General features: G+C 41.1%; 2 protein-coding genes across 2 annotated transcripts; one reads left to right on the top strand and one right to left on the bottom strand.

Annotated features, from left to right (window-relative positions):
- The first annotated feature begins 487 nt into the window (after positions 1–487).
- On the top strand, positions 488–6,254 carry LOC4348374 (laccase-15-like). The gene is made up of 6 exons (NM_001423933.1): positions 488–680; positions 800–951; positions 2,143–2,390; positions 2,594–2,713; positions 3,554–4,573; positions 5,699–6,254. The coding sequence occupies exons 1-6, from the start codon at positions 543–545 to the stop codon at positions 5,818–5,820; spliced, it is 1,800 nt and encodes a 599-aa protein (NP_001410862.1). The 5' UTR covers positions 488–542; the 3' UTR covers positions 5,821–6,254.
- A 2,658-nt stretch (positions 6,255–8,912) lies between these two features.
- On the bottom strand, positions 8,913–14,218 carry LOC4348373 (uncharacterized). The gene is made up of 9 exons (XM_015757355.3): positions 14,051–14,218; positions 13,590–13,670; positions 12,469–12,586; positions 12,275–12,369; positions 12,048–12,119; positions 11,292–11,612; positions 11,083–11,191; positions 10,107–10,281; positions 8,913–9,273 (listed from the first exon to the last, which is right to left on the bottom strand). Exons 1-9 carry the CDS (start codon positions 14,072–14,074, stop codon positions 9,186–9,188), a joined length of 1,083 nt encoding a protein of 360 aa, XP_015612841.1. The 5' UTR covers positions 14,075–14,218; the 3' UTR covers positions 8,913–9,185.
- Positions 14,219–21,301: the final 7,083 nt, after the last annotated feature.

Here is a 21,301-nt window from a genome sequence, read left to right as displayed (position 1 = left end):
ATTTTTCCATCATCTACACATGCATGCAAGGAACGGTATGCAAGAGGAAACCAGCTAGCCAACTAATCGTGGAGATGGTCTAATGCGTTTTGGCGTGATTAATTTGCATGGTAGCGCCCGCGCTTAATTCTTCTCACATGCATGTCTTCCTGTCTCACGATAGCACGCACTAGTCAGATTTTACGATTACACGGTAGGATAATCTTTGGAATAAGGCAGTGATTGGTGGCGCACACTGCACACACACAGCAAATTAAGTGTTAGGTAGAACGATGATAAAGACACGTTAATAAGCTGACCCTAAAAAAAAAATCAAATGTGATTACGCAGATAAGTACAAGTTTAATTTGACCGGCCGACCATGCTTAATTGTTGGGATCTAGTATATATTTTGTTCCTACATCACGCTTCTTCCTGAGCTGACGTAGGCTACCATGTGTGCCCTGCTACATATATTCTTCGGCTCGATCAAACATACATCCTTCCATTTGTATACACGCTACATGTAGTTGTAGACTGCAGAGCAAATTGAATAGTAAACAATGAAGCGCTGCCAGAGCTCCCGGCCGACGGCGGCAGTAGCTGCCGTCGTTGCAGCTGTCTCCATGATCATCGTCCTCGTCTCCGGCACGGCCATCCCGTCGGCGGCCGCGGCGGCGGCCGTCGAGCACACGTTCGTGGTATAAGCATGAGGACCATTTCGATCACGATCTTGCTAGCTAGCTCGTAGTAATATTAATTTGGTGTTGAAAGTGTTAATTGTACGTACAGATTAATCGTGGAATTGTTGGGGATGCAGGTGAGCCAGGTGAATATGACGCACTTGTGCAAGGAGATGGCGTTCACGGTGGTGAACGGGCAGCTCCCGGGGCCGACGATAGAGGTCACCGAGGGAGACTCCGTGACCGTGCACGTTGTCAACAAGTCGCCATACAACTTAACAATCCATTGGTAACAGATCAACTGCTCCCTATACCAGCTTATATTTTATGAATTTTGTTCAATCATTCTTTTTTCTTAAAGAAATACTACGAAATATATTGATACATCAACGATAACTTCTGTGTGGTGTGGTACATATCTATGTACCATATCTTGATACTACTAATGGGTACTATCATGTTTACCGTACTAATATCAACATGTTACGTAGATATTCCCTCCGTTCTAAAATATAATAAATTTTGGTTGGATGGGACATATCCTATTACTACGAATATGGACAAAAAAAAAGTATCATAGCCTGGTACCTGTGTGTCGTATTATGTTTGGTACCACATATACCAGATTTGGTACCTACGACATCATGCTAATGCCATCATGGTACATAGGTATCATAACCTGATACTTGTGGTGGGTATTATGTCTAGTACCACATATACCAGATTTGATATCTATGACATTATACTAACGCCATACTGACGTCCACACAAAAAGTATTCCATTGGTGTTGGGTAGTTGCCCTCGTTTTCTTATACCATGCAAAAGGTGCGTGCTATTCCGTGTATACTATAATAATTCTTTTAATATAACTATATCTAACTTTGTTATAAGCCAAACTTCTTTTATTTTAACTATCATTATCGAAAATTTCATACATATTGACAACACAAGATTGATACTACTATATTCCTCGTGAAGAATATGCATGGCTATAAATAATATTGAAGATAGTTTTGATGTCCCAATGGATTTATATTATATTTGTCATATTAGGAAGTAGGCATCTACTACTTTTGATCCTTAAAGTAAGTCCATTTAGATTTGTGCTAAACATAATATTATTATTGACCGTGACAACAAATAATATACTTTTTAGATATATATTCAAAGTGCTACATTTGGTACCTGTCTTTCTGTGTTCTAATATACAAGCTAGATAAGAGGAAATACCCTTTACTTTGCATTGCTTTCACGAACACATTGACCATGATGGTTCTTTAAGACAACCAGTGTATAGAAATTTTTAATGATCTATGTGAAAATTTCTGAGAATCTCAGGAAAAATTAAGCAGCGAGAAAATAGATCATCATGCCTCTTGATTGGCTTAATGTATGCCTGTTCATTCCTGCAGTTACATTTTTGCTCCATGATCATAATATTTCCTGTGTGTCTTAACTTCGATGCATCGATCATCACAGGCATGGAGTGTACCAGTTGCTGAACTGTTGGAACGACGGGGTGCCGATGATCACCCAGCGCCCCATCCAGCCCAACCACAACTTCACCTACCGGTTCAACGTCGCCGGGCAGGAAGGTACCCTGTGGTGGCACGCGCACGACGCCTTTCTCCGGGGAACCGTACACGGTGCTCTCATCATACGCCCTAGGCACGGCGCCGCCTCCTATCCCTTCCCCAGGCCTCACAGGGAGGTCCCCATCATCATAGGTTCGCGAATATTTATATATTTGATTTATAGATCCGATATGAATTTTGCATGTTCCTTAAAAAGATATGCGCGCATACTATTTTTGTCTCAAAATATAAAAGATTTATATAGACAAAATATCATATGTATTTTAGGACTAAGATAGTACAGAACAAAAGATTATGTGAGCTTATGATGAACCGCTTTTGTTCGTCCATGCCAGGGGAGTGGTGGGAGAAGGATCTTCCACAGGTGGACAGGAACATGACCAACGGTTACTTTGATGATTACTCCAGTGGGTCAACAATTAATGGCAAGCTTGGAGATCTCTTCAATTGCTCCGGTAATGATCAGTTCTTGCTCTCATACATCCTCCCTCATCCTGTGTTTTAAGTCAACTATTTGAAAACGATAGGAACAAATTTGTCTTCAGATATACTCCGTAGTATTATTGAGTTATATGTTTCAAATACGATATTGTTGTCTAAAACATCATTATCAAGATTAATGTAAAAAATGAAGTCTTCGTGGAACAAGGCGAGTGTGTGTGCGCGCGCGCATCCATGCATATCCAAAAGGATTCTTGCTATTTTATGGAATGGAGTGGTTGTTCCTATCTGTATTATTGGGTCAGGATATTTGAAAATGGTACGAACAAATCTGTCATAAAATAAATTTTTGATAAATATTTTATGTCAAAAAATATAATTCTTCTTGGGCAACACCTTGTCATTTTCTAAAACATATTTTCTTATGGAACAAATGGAGTATAACATACCTACAGATACATCATTGCATATAGAAAACGATTATTTTGTTCTACTTTAATGAGGTCGATCTTCTTGGGTTAATCCCTTCTAAGGGGATTGAGAAGGATTTTAAAAACATTTATTTTCACACCTATTGTGATGTGGAATCATATCCTCAATCAATTCATTTCAATCCTCCTACTTAAGATTAACCGAACTAAGCCTGAATAGAGTGGTTCCAGGGGTGAAGCCACGGCTTTTCGTTTTGCATAGGACACAGGGTCTTATGCTTGTACATCACTGCAATTCTGCAAATTACCTCTAAATAACAATTAGTCTCAATATATATTATACTACATGTGTTATTTATGCATATAATTAATTTTTATTCTATATTCGCGCATTGAGTGGTGCTGAATAATGTAATATTGAAGGCGTGTTGGAAGATGGGTACGTGCTGGACGTAGAACCTGGCAAGACGTACCTGCTGCGAATAATCAACGCGGCGCTCTTCTCTGAGTACTTCCTCAAGATCGCCGGCCACAGGTTCACGGTGGTCGCCTCCGACGCCAACTACCTCACTCCCTACAGCACCGACGTCGTCGTCATCGCGCCCGGCGAGACGCTCGACGCCATTGTCGTCGCCGACGCGCCCCCGTCCGGCAGGTACTACATCGCCGCCCAGCCCATCCAGGCGCCGCCGCCCGACACGCAGACGCCGGAGTACGCCACCAGAGGCACGCTGCAGTACAGCAGCAACAGCAGGAACTCGTCAGCCGCTGCCATGCCGGAGATGCCGCACCAGCACGACACGATGAGATCGTTCTACTTCCGCGGCAACCTGACGGCCGGCGCGCGCCTCCACCGCCACGGCCGGCGGCGTGTCCCGGCGCGCGCCGACGAGAGCCTGTTCGTCACGCTCGGCCTCGGCTCCGTCTGCCGCCACGGCGGCGCGTCCTGCAAGAGAGGGGGCAACCTGAAGGAGTCCATCGTGGTGGCGAACGTGAACAACGTCTCGTTCCACATCCCCGCCGCGGCGGCGACGCCGATCCTGGAGGCGCACTACTACCACCGCCTCCACGCCGGCGCCGGCGAGGAGGAGGAGGAGCTCGCCGAGCGGCCGCCGAGGGCGTACAACTACACGGACCAGGCGCTGACGCCGTTCGGGCCGGAGGAGATGCGGCTGGAGGCGACGTCGAGGGCGGTGGTGACGCGGCGGTTCAGGCACGGCGCGACGGTGGACGTGGTGTTCCAGAGCACGGCGATGCTGCAGGGGGACTCGAACCCGATGCACCTGCACGGCCACGACGTGTTCTTGCTGGCGCAGGGCATCGGCATCTACGACGCGGCCAGGGATGAGGGCAAGTTCAACCTGGTGAACCCGCCGAGGAAGAACACCGTGCTCGTCCCCAATCTTGGCTGGGCAGCCGTCCGATTTGTCGCCGACAACCCAGGTGCATATAGGAGTATTGGATTTTCTTGTGCGCACGCTTTATATACTTAGTATCGATCGGTTCCAAAATAACCTCATTTTTTACCCATCTCACACAAACACAAACCAATACTTCTTCCTCCATCCCGCTCAATAAGCTAGGCACGTACACACACATTTCAAAATTTAACTTTCTAAATATTTTATTGTAAATTAAGTTTTATTTGACAAAAATAATATCATTGGATTGATATTTAAATTTAATTTTATATAATTGTGATTTTGTTGCTGCAAACATAATATATTTTGAGAAAATCAAAGTAAAAAAAATTAGTTTTAAAGACTATGCCAAGATCGACCATGCCTTCCTAAGTGGGCGCAAAGGGAGTATAAAAGACAAAAAGATTAATTAGAATATCCTTCACTTTAACAAACTCCAATACAGTTCTTACTACTTACAAACCGCAATACATTTGTCCCTTAATCTCACAAGCCTCAATACATGTGTCCTCTATTTTTATAAACTCCAATACAATGCTTGCTTCAAATATTAAATTATTTGGGTCAAATAAGTTTACGAAAGAAGAAGTTATTTTGGGACAGAGCGATTATGTATCATGAAAGCTGCAAATTATTTTCAGGTATTAATTCGCTAAAATACGGAAATGTAAAGATGGAGCAATCTTATTATCCACTATGTCTGATTCAAAATATATGTCATTTATTAGGACATCCACATAGTCAACAAAATGATACTTTGACCAACTATATATTGATCACATAAAAATATAATGTTTTAACTAAAGAAACATACTAATTACTTTTAATGTTTAATCTAGTAACGTGTGCGTACCATATATTGTCTATATAAGTATTTTTTTATATGATATCATGTACTCATGTATTTTGACTAAAGTGTATATATCATACTATAAATACCCACCATTGTTTGAAATAAAACTATTTCTTGATGTTAACATACAACTAAAAAGTCATAATTTAATCGGTACTTTTCTTTACATATACACCAAAAAATTTGTCTTAGTTGAACTCCTATATGTCTTGGACTCCAAGTATATATATATATATATATATATATATATATATATATATATATAATGCATGGTTTGCTTTGTTCGTCACACAGGGGCATGGTTAATGCATTGCCACTTCGAATTCCATTTGTCGATGGGCATGGCTGCAGTGTTCATTGTAGAGGATGGGCCAACAGTGGATACATCTCTCCCCCCACCACCGGAAGATTTCTAGGACGGAAGGCCATGAAGAGAATCTCCTCTCCTGCGAAATTAATTCTTACCTCCAAGTCTCAGGAGGCATGTACCTAAAAATATAATTTTCCACCGTTAATAGTTTTCGAATAAACTAGATAAACTAATGAATCACATGTATGTTTTCTTCGAGACAAAATGTATCTGTGTGAATTTCATATATCTTTCCTAAACATTAATTGATTAGGCTGTTATGCCAAAAAGATCTCTATCAACAAATAAGGTAGTACGCACATTTATTCATAGAGATAGGTGTGTGTTTATATGTTTCGATTTATCACAATCATAAGACTATAAGTCCACAGGGTGTGCGCGCCTTTTTAATAGTGAGTACGCATGCAGTTACACATGTAAGTATATGCATCTGTAATGTATTTGCAATAAGAAAAAGAAATGCACTATTGCTACGATGCTATCTGAAATAGTTTTATTGCATCACACAAGTTCATTGCCTAGCAACATGTCAAAGTGCTTACCTTTTCCAATACTCCCTTCGTTAGTCTCGGATTCATCATTGCTAGCTTTTAAGAGCTTATAGCAGCTATCGGATCAAGTTTTACTTGCGACTCTTCTTCTCTTTCTTACTGTCCTTCTTATCGACATTAATGTGGTTCAACTCACCACACTCAAAGCATCGAACTAGGCCAACTCATTTCATGTTCTTCAAATTATCCAAAGCTCGATAAACATGTTTGTAATCAAAACCAAGTTCTCCTCAACGAGTTGCTCGAGTTGGTCATCTAATGTGCGACTCGAACTTGTAAAAACCGGTGAAGAAGAAGCATCAGTGGAAGTGCTTGAAGAAGAAACCAAAGCAGTAGATTTCGAATCAGTCTTACAGGAAACAAAATATTCATTTGATGAGTTTTTAATGTGGTATAAAGATAATTTAAAGTCAATACATACATGTCAATAATTTAAAGTCAATACATACATGTCAATAGACTCTTGAATAGATGCAACTTTCATCTCCTAAATTGAAAAGGGCCTACCAAAATCTAAAAACAAGGGTCCAATGCCGAATGAGATATAGATCCCGATAACTCCACATTCCATGGTGAGAATTGCACAACTGAAAATTCTCTGTTTTTTATTTCATACTTAATGATAATGTGCATATAAATTGTTACTTTGATCAGAGGAGTACTATCACATATGACAGAAGTCAATCATGAGGCTTTGCTACCAACTTCTCCCTCCGTTTCAAGTTATAAGATGTTTTGACTTTAGTCAAAGTCAAACTGCTTCAAGTTTAATCAAGTTTGTAGAAAAATAATAATATTTTCAACTCAACACAAATTTATTATGAAAATATATTCAATTATTGATTTAATGAAACTAATTTGGTATTATAAATATTACTATATTTGTGCAAACTTAGTCAAATTCAAAGTAGTTTGACTTTTACTAAATTCAAAACGTCTTGTAACCTGAAACGGAGGGAGTACCTTTCATGACTTCGTATGAATCTTTTGGTTGATTTTTCGTGTTACTAGAGTATACCCTTTTTTCTATGCAGTAGTAAATTTTCATTGTAGTAATTTATTCATTAGACAATAATCCAAAATTCTAAGAACTTATGTTGTATTTTCCTATGAACTGTGTTAAATGGGATGCTCCAATAATTGTGGGAATGAGTTCCTCAACTCGGGTTCAATATTCCAATGTTTGATAAAATAAAATCCTGGGAACGCATTCATCGACTTGGATTCGGTGTGCTAGACTGTCTTACCAAAAATTCATGGAACATGTTCCATTCCTTGAACAAACAATCTAAAGTTGTATACCGCCTTCTTACCATGTTGTTAGAAAGTGGCATTCAATTTCCTCCAGTTTATTCCTGGATCCTATTGTTCGGGGAACTTAGTGACATAGGGTGATCCGGCAGTACGGTATGACTGCCTGTTCAAGTGCCCAGTTAGCAGCATTGTCCCATGTATCGCTGCTGGTATGCCTCATGAACTCGTTCCAAAACCAGCGATATTGTCCTGGAGCAACACACCTAGGCATGCAATGCTGGTTAGTGATGTAGGTTATGAACTAGCAGCTATAGGCCATTATGTAGCAATGTATGTATGGGCAACAAGAGGTAAGCAAATTACCTTCTTACTTGTATTTTCACCAATACATTTCTTTTCCTCTCTTAATAGATATATGGGGGCAAAGTACATACGTTTTCATTTTCATGTGAGCTAACACGATAAATTCATGCATTCATAATTTGTCCTGATTTTGCTAAAATGCCACTATTATTTGTTGTTGCTTGCGTTTCTCTTCGCTTAAGCTGCTCTCAAACAACACTACGAGGTAACGAGTATAGGGGCTATGGTCGACGGTCCAGGGTGCTGCAGCAACCATGTCCGATGATTTGCCGAAAAGGCCAATGGCATTAGCTGTAGGCATTGTTTGGCACTTTGATGGGCCAGTGATGTCTGATACTACTAACAGATCAATAATGCAATCTACAAGAGCATTGGAAAATCAATCTTATGTTATTTCAGTGTAGATCTTTGACGGTGTCCGCCTTTCTTTCTTTTTTTTTCTTTTTTGAGTTTTTTCGGTAATACCTGTTCCCATATCGACGTACCGCAACGTCTGCCAGCTTTCATGCAGTTTTTTTTAAAAATAAATTCTAGTAAATGAAGTGCTAATGTGATAGAATGACAGATTCACCGAAATCACCAGCGCCTTTAAGAAAACAAATAGAGTAGATAAACGCCTACAAGAATGCAATGCCATTATCGGATATCTTTGCCCAGTACTGAATGGACTTACTGCATTCAACCTTAACATACATCGCAATTTCAATTGTTGACTGTGCAAAGATAATTACGCAATGGAAGATAATTTTGGCTACTGAAAAATATTAAAAAAAATGTCTGGGCAAATTAAATGTTATAGGTGATTTGCTCACAAACTAAACAGCTGTTATAAATATAAAAGTTTTGACAATATGAATGATAAACCTATTTGACTCCATTATGGTAAAGTGGTAATCACCATTAAATTAGCATCTCTAACAGTTTTGAAGGCACCATAAAAAAGCAGCCAGAAATACATAATATCCTGAGGTAGATAAACAAATGGTGGCAATTTCTATGATTTCTCATCAGGTGTAAATAACAAAGAGGATATTTTATAGCATTATAGTTACATAAACATGCACATCAATCATCATATGGAAGCAGTCTACTATAATTCTTATGTAGTATCTAACTACCCATCTCAGCCACCAAGAAAGCCCCACAAAAAGGGAGAAGAAAAGAAATACAAGGAGGGTATAAAACCCTTGGAATCAGCAGCATAGCACCAGGAATGAACTGCAAGATTGACAACCTCAGGGTACTATTGAGGTTCATCCTCAATAAAGTTCTCGGAAAGACTGCGTTGTGTCAAACGGTAATAAAGTATCCCCATTGTTGCTATACATGCCCTGAAATAACATGGAACTTCAGTACATTAGCTTACGTTATTAACCCACAGTAAGAAATTCAACTTAAAGAAGGCCAACCAATTACAGAAACAAAATACAAAACATGTGAAAATGTAAGCAAGTCAAATTAATTTCAAAGGATAGCTCAAAACATAAAGTAAGAACTTTGCATGACAATTAAGCATAAAAAGGGTAATTTCATCAAAACCACAGTTAGCTTCACAGGGCTCAGCATATTGTTTCTTAAAAGAATATAAATGTTGGTTATGATGTGAGAACAATATTGTATGTACTTAATTTTAGTTGTACTAAAAAAATCACATTTCCAACAAGAAATTATATACTACCCCTTATAGTAAACACAAAAGGCGCAGCATTCTACGGAAAAAGGAACACTGGCAATGGTAGCATCTCTCTCGAAAGCCATCATCATATCAAATGCCACAGAAGCTTCTCTGCAATTACAAACCACTGGCAGATTTCTTCTAACAGAAATTCAGAGAGTTCTATGTTTGTGACCTTAAAGTGTATAGAAAAAAAATACTTCCTAGCATCTCTATTTGGCTAAATGGTAATCCCTGCTTGGAACAGGCTAGTTTATCAAAGCTCTGTTATTGACTGAGACAGAAGCATGTAGCGGCATAAAGATCAATATACAAATATCATTGGGCTCAGGATTGCTCTGACTCAATATTTGGGAAGAATAAGCAAGTACCATTCAACCAACTAATTCACTAATACATCTAAGGCCACTGTCAGAATTTCTGGACCACTCAAGGCTCGCGCTACTTCTAAATAGCATGCTAATTCTACAAGAATGTCAGAAAGCTTACATGATCGCCAATGCAAGTAAGATCTTTGTAGGATCCATTCTTGATGATTTTTGATGTCGTGAACGGCCCTCTGGAGCATCACTCTCTTTTCTAGGAGGTGCTGTAACTGGCAGTGTTGGCAATGCACTGGACCAGAAAGGTAGCAGCATCCTTAGAAATTTGTGACGGAATGTACCTGTAGTTGGAAGCCATGTAAGCACAACAAATGGTATACCATGCTTTGATGTAATTTTTCAGCTCAAAGTGAGATACATATATATCAGATATTTCCTGGACCACTATTCTAATATTTCAAGCATTTATATATATACATTTTACATGCAAAATTTTAACACAAATTGGAAATCATGGAACCAGGAAGATAAGAGAAGATTTGATCATCAATGGCATCTGAATTCCCTGCTTCATATGATTCACTAAACCCAGTATCTTACGATTCACTAAACCAACTGTTCCAAGCACTATGGGGCAAGTGAATTGCGTGATGCAGCACAAGGTTAAAGTATGTCCGACCTGGTGGATCTGTTTGAAACCAACCAAGCTTAGCCTAGCCTGACCAGGACTCAAGAATCAGAAATAAGAAATATGCGCCTGCAACTTCCCAGGACTACCATTATTGCATGTTTGTATGGACCACAGAACTATGGACAATGACTTGGTCAATGCAATTAAGTTGTTTGTTTTCTGGGTCAAGCGTACTGAAAGGCATTCATGCTTAGAAAATGAAAGCCAAGTGATATAAGACAGCAACTAAGCATATGAAGCTGCAAACAAAATAATTATGATTATTTCCAGGGCAAGTAACATTATGACTGTAGGATGGTAATTAAAATGTGGAACAGCAGGAGCTCTACTAGTAAAATTTTTATATAGATCTTTTTTTTATAATGCTAAAGTATTTCAAGAAACTAAGTGTCTACACGATGAAACAGGACAAAGATGTAAGTATAATATATCCTGAAAATTGCATGCTTACCCCTTTTGGTATACTTCTTGCGGTTTGCGTCCTCATCATCAGCATAATAAGAAATCTCTGAATTTTGTCTCTCAACATAGTTAGCACCTTTTCTTGTCATGGCACTCGGCTGCAAAATAAAGGGATACGATCACTATGGCTAGCTAAGCACAAACAGAATTTCAAAAGTAGGTGGACAATAACCACAAACACAAAGCTACATGACTTACCCCATGTGGGCTAGGACTTCTGATGAAGTTGGACTCCTGTTCAGGGAACTGAGTTGTTATTGGACTTGGACCATCTATTTCAACTATTTCTGGTTCAACGTGACTAGGTGTCCCAGATCCCACAGTAGCAGAAGAATACATTCCACCAGATTGCACATTTGCATCTATAGCAGAATTGATTATGTTTGCACCATTTGATTCTCTATCACCAGAAATGGATACACGTTTAAGAGGATCTGAAGCAAAAGCAGGAGGGGTGCGAGTATCAGCTTTAGGCATTGTCACAAAATGATTTCCAAATACGTTCTTCTCCAATCCAGTCTGCAGTACATTGGAAAAGTGCAGACTTTATCAAACTCTGCTACGAGACAATTATTTCTTATGGTAAATATACACAATAGTATACTGGGAAATCAGAACAATCTTCTCAAAAGTTATTGATGGATTAAAACCTTAGTTGTCAAGGCACAAGACAACTAATATACCTTGACATTAATTGAGATCTGCATGTTCAATTTCATGTCACACAAGTATATTGTCTTGCATTAGTGTTGATCACCAAAAATAATATTGAAAACTGTGAAGAACTAGCCAATTGAAGTAATTATGCTAGGTCAAAAGACTGGTAACAATTAACTCAAAGAGGTCATGAGTTTAGTCACACAAGTAGAACATAGCCAATGGGCATTATTACAGGAAAGAAGTAAAACCAATGATTTGGATTTTGCACGCAAGAATAGATTTGAATGATCTAACCTGGGCTATTGCTTCCTTTAGTTTAGAGTGAAGGCGCGAGCCAGTATCTTTAATAGTTGAAGGAGGCCATATCTGCAAGGGAAATAATAGCTCAAGGTCACTGAACTGTCAAATCCTTAGCTATAACATGCCAAGCCAGCCACCCAACCACAGCAATCTCATGCATGCACTCCCTTTGGGGGTCAAGAGTTGGGGGAAGCAATCCAGGCAGGTTGAAACAAACTTACAGGTGTAGAACATGAAGGACAAACATATCCAGCTGGTGCAGTTTGGGTTGAATAACTTTGTATGTGTGAGATCAAACATCTTGTGTGCATCACATCTAAAATGGATGGAGAAGAAATACCTTGTTACCCTTAAGTACTTAACAAAGATGACTCTACGAAACGAGTGAACTAAAAAAATGGGAATTTTCACGTACGCAAGCAACCCAATCGTGTAGTTTCTTCGCTTCCAGCTTCCAGAACAGAATTGCAAGATGAACAGTGTTGTGGCCAGTCATAATCAGGATTAACAACCCATTCAGCATAATTTTTAACCTAAACAAGAAAGAGTGAGAAGATGTTAGTTTCTAAAACTAAAGTAAAATAACTTGTGTTCAGTACTAACTTGTAAAGATTATAAATTGCATGTAACATGTATAAAGAAGTTGCACAAAAACCTAGACTCTATGGACGGAAAGTAAAACAAACAGAAAAACAAACACATTAAACGAAACTGCAGTACAAGTAAAAAAGCTTGTGCCATGCTAATCCCCTTAGTTGACCAATAGGCATTACCCAAGATGATGGCCATTTGAAACACAGGAAACATAAGAAGATTCCTATGAACTGCTTGTATTGCAAAAACCTCTAGCCTAACCTCTCCAAATATGTCCTGTGGCAATCAATTTTTTTTACCCAAAAACAAGCAGGTGCCAATGGAAATGAGTAGTAAAGAAAAATGAATGCTTTATGGAGAAATTAGGAGGTAAGACATGCAGAAGTCACCCAAAAGGTGCTGATGCTATTATGTCTCAGCGCTAATTTTCCAGTTGAGGTACTAGACATATCAAGAACTCATCACTATCCCTTTGTTGCATGTTCACATTTCATCCATATCATACGAAACTGAAAATGATAAGTCAAACCATATCTGTAAGGGAATATCTAGATACAGAACAGATGTTTCATTGCACACATTTTAAAGCATACATGACGCAATATATTCTATTGAACAAAATTCACAAAACTACGCCACCATACTATGCAGTTTTGTCAAACGTTATGCACAAGCAAGTGTGGTTTGTTGATATATATGATTAAAAGTGTGCTTTTGTGAATATTTTGATTACATCACTGTAGGTTTGTGAAATTTACTCTATTTTCAAGATTAAAGGTCATCAAGCTCAATATATCATTAACCAACATTCCCCAATTACCTGACAAGGCAGCTGAAACTGTGAAAGACAACCATGAAAAACAATACACAAACATTGTGATAGTCTCATGATAGCTTAACTTATTCAGAATTCAAGGATATGCAACAGGCCGAGAGGCTCACCACGCATAACTGATGCTCCGGGAAGCAGATGCATTCGCCGCAGACAGGAACCTTGTGCACGAAGCAATAAACCCTTGTCGCCTGCAAAGCAAACAAAGACAGCCATAAGCATGAAATTCAGCTGGCACACTCACGATTCGGAGCAAGAACTCCACAAATCTCTAAACACCAGCAGACTACCAAGCATATCGCGCTCACGTATACAGTAGCTCACGAGGTGCTCGGCTAAATGCTCGCACATCAAACGCCCGTTCCCTAACAACTATGAACAAATCGAGTAAACCATACAACCCCCGAGACCAAAATCCCCTCCAAACCCCCGCGCGAACCAACACCACCACCCACCGGATCCGGCGCCACGTCGTCCCCCCCAGATCCCGAACCCTCCTCCGCTTCCGCCTCCGCCTCCGCGCCGAAACCGAACACCAAAGCCAAGGGATGAGGTGAGGGGGTGCGGTTACCTTGCGGCATTTGCAGACGACCATCGCCGGCGCCGACGACGACGACGAGGAGGGAGGAGGAGCACCGCGCCGCTCGGGCGGCCGCCCGCCGGTGGGGGAGGGAGTGGAGGCGGATCGGATCCGGGGGCGGGTGAGAGCGAGCGTGGCAGATCTCGCGTGGAGGGGGGCAGAAGAAGAATGGACTGTGGCGTCGTTTTTTTTGTTCTTTTTTGTTTCTTTTTTTTTTTTTTTGCTGTTTGGTCTTTTTGGTTAGTTTGGGATGGGGCCCGGGTGTGTGTGCGCGTGCGTGCAGCAACGTTGGATTGGGAGGGAAGGGATCAGCTGCTCATGGTCATGGCTCTCGGATTCGCATCCAACGGCCGTGGCTCGCTTACTGATGTGGTGATGTGTTGATGCTTTACTTCGGTCCGAAAGGTTTCAAGGCTGTGTTCGTTTAACTAATCCCTGCTGGACCGAAAACGAAACGGTCAATTAATGCTTGATTAATTAAGTATTAGCTATTTTTTTTAAAAAAAGATCAATATGATTTTTTAAGCAACTTTCATATATAAACTTTTTGTAAAAAAAATACACCGTTTAACCGTTTGAAAAGCGTGTGCACAGAAAACGAGAGGAAGAGTTGGGAACCCCTAGAAACGAACGCAGCCTAAGGCCTTTTTTCAGATTATAAAATTTTTCAAACCACTCAATGGTGTGACTTTTTTTTACAAAATGTTATATAAAAAGTATTTAAAAATTCCAAAAAATAGTTTATAATAGTTAATATATAATTTGTCATGGTTATAGATACCACATACACAATATTAATTGACTAAGCTCGGCAGGGTCCACTGTATACCAAGTCTTATAAGGAATCATACATCGTATATAGAAGGAGTTCCGATTAAGAAATGACGAGTAGAGTTCTATATGGAAACGTCGAGGACTATTCGGATCGTATCCATACTTGTCTCTCTAGTTCTACTTGGAAAAGGGGGACATCTGTGGGTATAAATACAAGATCCCTAGGAGGAGAGGGGACACGAGACACACAAGCTAAGACAAGCCAAACATCGACATCAGAGATAAGTCTAGATAGACCCAATCTGGTGCCTGCAGAGGCCGATAAGAGGGATCTAGCGCCATCTTTGATCTCGACAAGTTCGTACTTGAGGAGACAACGTGTTGGTTATCTGTTACTAAGTCGATGACAGCTAGATAGGTTATCCCAAATATTGTACTTGGGTGATTCTGATTAATATAGAACAACACCGGCTACGCCCAACAGGAGTAGGGCTATTACATGTCAGATAAGGGGCCCGAACATGTACCGAACATGTATAAAACTCCTTGTATCTGTCTCTTTTACTTCAATCTCGCATATACCCTAGTACCAACGATCTCCATACCATGCAAATACCGTAGTCGTGACCTAAAACGTTGACATAATTAATCACTTGTTAATTATAAAATCATTCTCGTAAGCCATTGGTCGACTAGCCTAAATCCCACTATAAAACGAGGCCTACACGAGTTTGGTCAGATTGATGACATGGGAAGGAGGGAAACATGGAGGATGAGGTGGCGGCTAAAATTACGACGACGAGCCGGCCACGTCGGATCGATGGCCGGCGAGCACGGGAATCCGTGGCTCTGACGGACGGCAATGCGATGACGGAAGGCGAGGACATTAGCAGATAGAGGAGAGCATTGGCATGCTCACCAACATGGGTGGTGAAGGGAGGAGACCAGCAGTGAACTTCTTGCGGTAGAGAGCTTTGGGTTGATGGTGACGACAATGTTCCAACAGCTTGCGGCGAAGGCGAGGTGGTTGCCAGGCTTTTCTGGCATCCGTGCGGTGTTGAGGGAGGAGAGAGCGAGGTCCAGCGAAAATCAAGTTGACAACGAGCGATGGCTAGAGCGCAACAACGGCAGATGGCTTTGGGTTCACACAGAAGAGCTCCTTTTAGCTACTTGGGGCATAACACGGTGGCTATACTTCTATATGTCATGGAAAATATCACAAGATTTTTTTCCCTACATATGTACACAGTGCCCTCTACTTATGCATCTCATGGAAAAATCACAATTTTTTGGATATGAGAACAATGATAGTATTAGAAAAAAAATCTTGTAATATCTTTTGTTTGGAGGAAACAAAACGTTGTATAAAATGTCGATGCTGAGAGTTTACTCTCAACACACTACAAGGGGAAACCGAATACCCCTTTAGCAACGCATTTATGCATTGTTAGAAGTCTAAATAAGTGTGGCCAGAGTCTACAGCAATGCATTTAGTACATCTTGTCTATGCTGATGATGGAAGGGTAGCAATACAAGATTATGCATTGGTACAAGCTGAAATAAGTGTTGCAAGGTTGCAACTAGCGCTAGGCTGAAATAAGTGTTTCAATGCTTCAATGATATTGGTACAATACTAAATGTTGCTGCCATCAATAATTGTCATTTTTATTTTCTACCATGTATTATATTTTTAATTATCATAGTAATTAGAATTAACCATAAAGAGTATTTTTGCTTCCGCTCTTATTATGAAAACTAATTAAATATAAGAAATAATGTAATCTTTAGGGAAAAAATGAAATTGCTTAATCTCAAGATGATGCCAAACTTATGGGTGCAAATACTATGAATTTCATGCAAGTGATCCAACCAATGAAGTAAGTATGCATTCCAACCCGCTTGCTACACCATGTCTTTACTAAACAATAAAGAACTTTGTGGATACCCCACGTAAATCAGGGGCTTTGTTTCGTATTTTGCAAATGTGTCTTTTCATGTAGATAAAAATATCTTATATCATCAGGAGGTATAGTGCATGATATATCCATCATGCATTTGCTCCCCGCATATGTTTGTTGGATTTTAGAATGAAAACTAATTATGGAAACCTTAAGAAGATTGACTCTTTTATAGAGAAGCCTTGCTCATAAATTGTCTAGACCATCCAACCTATTTGTCTGGACCGCGTAATATTTTTTTCATTGAAACCAATATCATTGCTGGCTCAAGACGTTAAGTAGCAGTGATACAACATGCTAGTTCTCAAATTGAACTGTTGTGGACCCACTGCCATATAAAAAACTAACAGTAGCGGTTATATCATTTTATGTAGTAGTGTTGCATTACGGATCCAATGTAAAGACAGTGGTTATCACTTAGCAGGAGACAATACACTAAGTGGTCTGGTGCTCCTAGAGCTGAAGGACATATTACCATATAGGAGTATGCAAGATTACAAGTAGCAAATGCACTACAAGTTAAATAGGGAAAAGATATGGTGGTGTCGTTGTGTGTAGGTGTTAACCCTCGTTCTTCTTTTATTGTCGTGAGACATAAATGTTAGTACCATCGTTTTATATGTGATCAATCCAATTTTTTGTTGTCAATGCTGAAGACTAAATCTGCATTGTTCTTTTTTCTCAATTCATAGCTACAATAGCATATCACAGTTGTTTGTCACTAGTAGTTTGTTTTGTTCAGAGTTGGAGATTGGCCGATTGGCCAATTAATCTTGTTTTCCTAAGGCATGCAAGTCCACGTCAGCAAGTTTGTTGTATCGTCACACTATTTCTCACGTGCCACGACCGATTGTGTGGGATGCGATTGTTGGCTACTACAACCGTCTCATGTTTCTATTTCCGAATGAAGAGGATAGCTAGACGATGGGATCCTGTCCAGGTAATGGTATGGTTTTGTCATGCGCTTCCACCTCGCTCAGCGTCTGCACGCCTCCGTGCATGTGCATGTGTCCTCATGGCTCCGCTTCTGTGTGCCCATGCTACATCACTGTGATTTCACCTTGGCCATGCATGGTACCTCATTTGAGTGTTGTCTCATCCATCTCCATGAAACCTCATCGGAGCACCGCGTCGCTACATTTCTCTGTCTCGGTATCGAGTGCCTCCACGTGCGATAACTCGTTGCTAGAGCGTTGTCTCACGTCATCGCCATTGCCGCGATGTGCTCTCATATTCCCGTCGTCTAACACATCAACAGCCATCACTGATAGATGCATTGCGCAAGGGGACATGTTCCTGCTGCTGCCGTCACGACAATTCCACTCTCCACCTTGCTCTTCTTGGGTTGGAACTGAAAGAACAAAAACGTTGTCGAGAGCACTTCCATCTCCATCTAGCCTGGATGCTACCAAGTATCAATTATTGATACCGTAATATGATACCTATGATTAGTATCATTCTACTATAGAGTATCATCCAATACCATGGAGTATCATTCTATGATACTATCGCGTATCACCTGATACTGATGAGTATCATGCTATGATACCCATAAGGTATCGTGATGCTATCATGTATCGTCTGATACTACTAAGTATTATTAATGATCACATGACACTGGTAAAGTGATACTACTAAGTATTGCCTAATACTTTTCCAACTCAATCTAGACAAAGCCACCTCACTCGATCCCTCAAGACGTCGACATTGGAGAGGATGAAGTAGTGAAGAAGCCATCAATAGAACAAGCCACTGCTCCACTTCTTCCTCTGCTTCATCGGCTTCTTCACCATCTTCGTGCTCTCATCTTCCTCTTCCTGCAGAGCCAACCAAAGAGATAGAAATAAATTGAAACCACCTCTTAAATCCATTCTAATACTTAGATATGAGTCAACCAAATCTTTTCCCATCTTTTTATCAGATCCAGTTATATGGTTTGGAGATAGAGCTAGAAATAAGTTGAAACCACCTCTTAATTCCATTCTAATACTTAGATACGAGTCAACCAAATCTTTTCCCATCTTTTTATCGGATCCAGATATATGTCGTCTAAGCACCAGCTCGTCTTCGTCAACTCAACCTTGTGCTGGCAATGGTGCTGGATACTGCTAGTCACAATGACACTATGGTGGACATGGGCAACGAGTAGAATGGGTTGTGGCACAGGCTAATAGTGGCGACAACAAATGGTCGGCCACTGGGAGCAGCGATGGTGATTGGTGGACATGGAGGCTTGCAAGGTCAGTCTTATATGATGGAAAAAAAAGAAAAAAATGATTGGTATGATAAGTTATCCCGTTCCGGGAACGGGATGACGTTCCCTAGTCTTTCTGGTGAGTAAAAGGAGAAATAAAGCTAAAGAGAGCAACTACCCCACAACATCCCATCAAAGTGACATAAGAATTTTATGATCCCCATGACCCACCCCACGTGCCGATGCGATGCTTCAATGCATGAACAAGCGGAGGCTTTCGCAACCATCACATGTGCCTCAACCAGGATGCGTTGGCTCGCATGGGCCTGATACATTCCATTTTAACTAGATAGTGCAGCTAGCAAGGGCTTAAGTGGATAAACATGATAGACTCAATTGAGAGAAAATGATGCCGAGGGCCATGAATGGGGAGAATAACTTGGAATTTGGGTCTGGTCCTTTATCTTATGACTAGATGGGTAGTAGGGCAGGTGACATTTTTTTGATACTTTCAGGTATCATGATGACTTGTATCTAAGTATAGTTCTCTGGTACCTATGTAGCTTATATGATACATGCTAGTATCACATCTAGCGTCTTGTGTGATGAATCTAGGTATTATCACTAGATGTCGCGAGTATCTTATGTGATACTAGCAAGGTATCATCCCTAGTATGGATTAATAAATACATGGTACCTTAAGTATCAGAAATGGTACCCATGGAGATCGGATCTGGTATCCATAAGTATCAGACAAGGTACCCATAGGAATCGAACCTGGTACCCATAAGCAGGGGCGGATATATAGTATTAGTATCGGTGTCAAGCGACACCGACGACTTTTGGCAAAACCTATGATTAAATTGCTTATCCATATATTATAACACTATAATTTAAGTACAATTAGCATGCTATGACACCGATAGACACATTATGACACCAATGAATCGATTTTCTAGATCCGCTACTGCCCATAAGTATAGAATATGGTACCCATAGGTATTAAACTTGATACCTATATGTATCATGTTTGGTATGGGTATCAAATCAAAAATATTTTTGAAAAAAAAAGAAGAATGCAAAATGCAAAAGTTTAACTAACAAGTGCAAGAAGGGAAAAAAGGCCAACGGCAATCTCATCCGATGTCCGACAGCTGCTACTAGACTAATATTGTACATCATTGGTACTAGCTATACACTATTGCATTATACCTAGAGATGGCAATGGTGAATTCACCGTCGGGGATCACATCCGCGTCCCCGTCACCGCGGTGAAAAAATTTCACCATCCCCGTCCCCGTCCCCATCCCCGTCAACCATTACGGGGGTATATTTTCACTAGCCCCGATCACCGTGCGGTGATTTTTTCCCCGTGGTGACCCCGTCCCCGTGGAATAATAGTCATGGATCAACTATTATTCCTCACCTTGCATCGTTGCGGCTCCCGGCGATGGCGGCTCCCGGCGGATGGCGGGCTCCCGGCGACGGTGGCTCCCGACGGATGGCGGGCTCCCGGCGACGGTGGCTCCCGACGGATGGCGTGCTCCCGGCGATGACAGCTCCCGGCCGCGCGAGTGCGGCGCCGGTGCGTCGACGCGCGACGGAGGGAGCAGGACAGCGTCGGCGCGCAAGATGACAGCTCCCGGCCGCGCGAGTGCGGCGCCGGTGCATCGACGCGCGACGGAGGGAGCGGGACAGCGGCGGCGCGCGAGAGGAGGCGGCGTCGCGCGGCGCGTCGACGCCCGACGGAAGGGGCGAGACAGCGGCGGGCCGGTGGCGCCCGTGGCTGCAGGCTGCAGCGGAGAGCCGGAGGAGCGTGCCGGCGGCGTGGTTTTTCTCGATCTGGACCGCAGGATTTGGATGTTGACTAGGGTTAGGCTTTATATACCCCTGTTAGTTGGGCTTCAATACTATGGGCCAAAATGTCTAAAAAGTCTAGAATTAGTCCTCTATACAGTAAAGTCGGGTCACCACGGAGGACGGGGACGGGGAATGGTGCACCGTCCCCGTCCCCATCATCCCCGATGGTGAATACATATTAACCATTTCATTCACCATGGTGGATATATATGAACCATCCCCATCACCTAATAGGTGAATTCACCGCGGGGAAACGGTGAACGGGGGCCCATTGCCATCTCTAATTATACCTACGTGAAAAACGAAAAAAAATGAAAGTAATAAAAAAGGTAAAAATTATTTCTCTTCATCCTCTTCCTTACTCCCAGATTTACTGTTCTTCTTATGGGCTCAATGTCACACCCTGAAGTTCTCCTCCCAAGCCCAAAATTTAATTTATAAATGACCCTAAGAAAA

This window comes from Oryza sativa, chromosome 10 (genome assembly GCF_034140825.1).
Source record: "Oryza sativa Japonica Group chromosome 10, ASM3414082v1".
Lineage (NCBI taxonomy): Eukaryota > Viridiplantae > Streptophyta > Magnoliopsida > Poales > Poaceae > Oryza > Oryza sativa.
The sequence above is the reverse complement of the archived record's forward strand: the minus strand, read 5'-3'. Positions and strand labels throughout refer to the sequence as shown.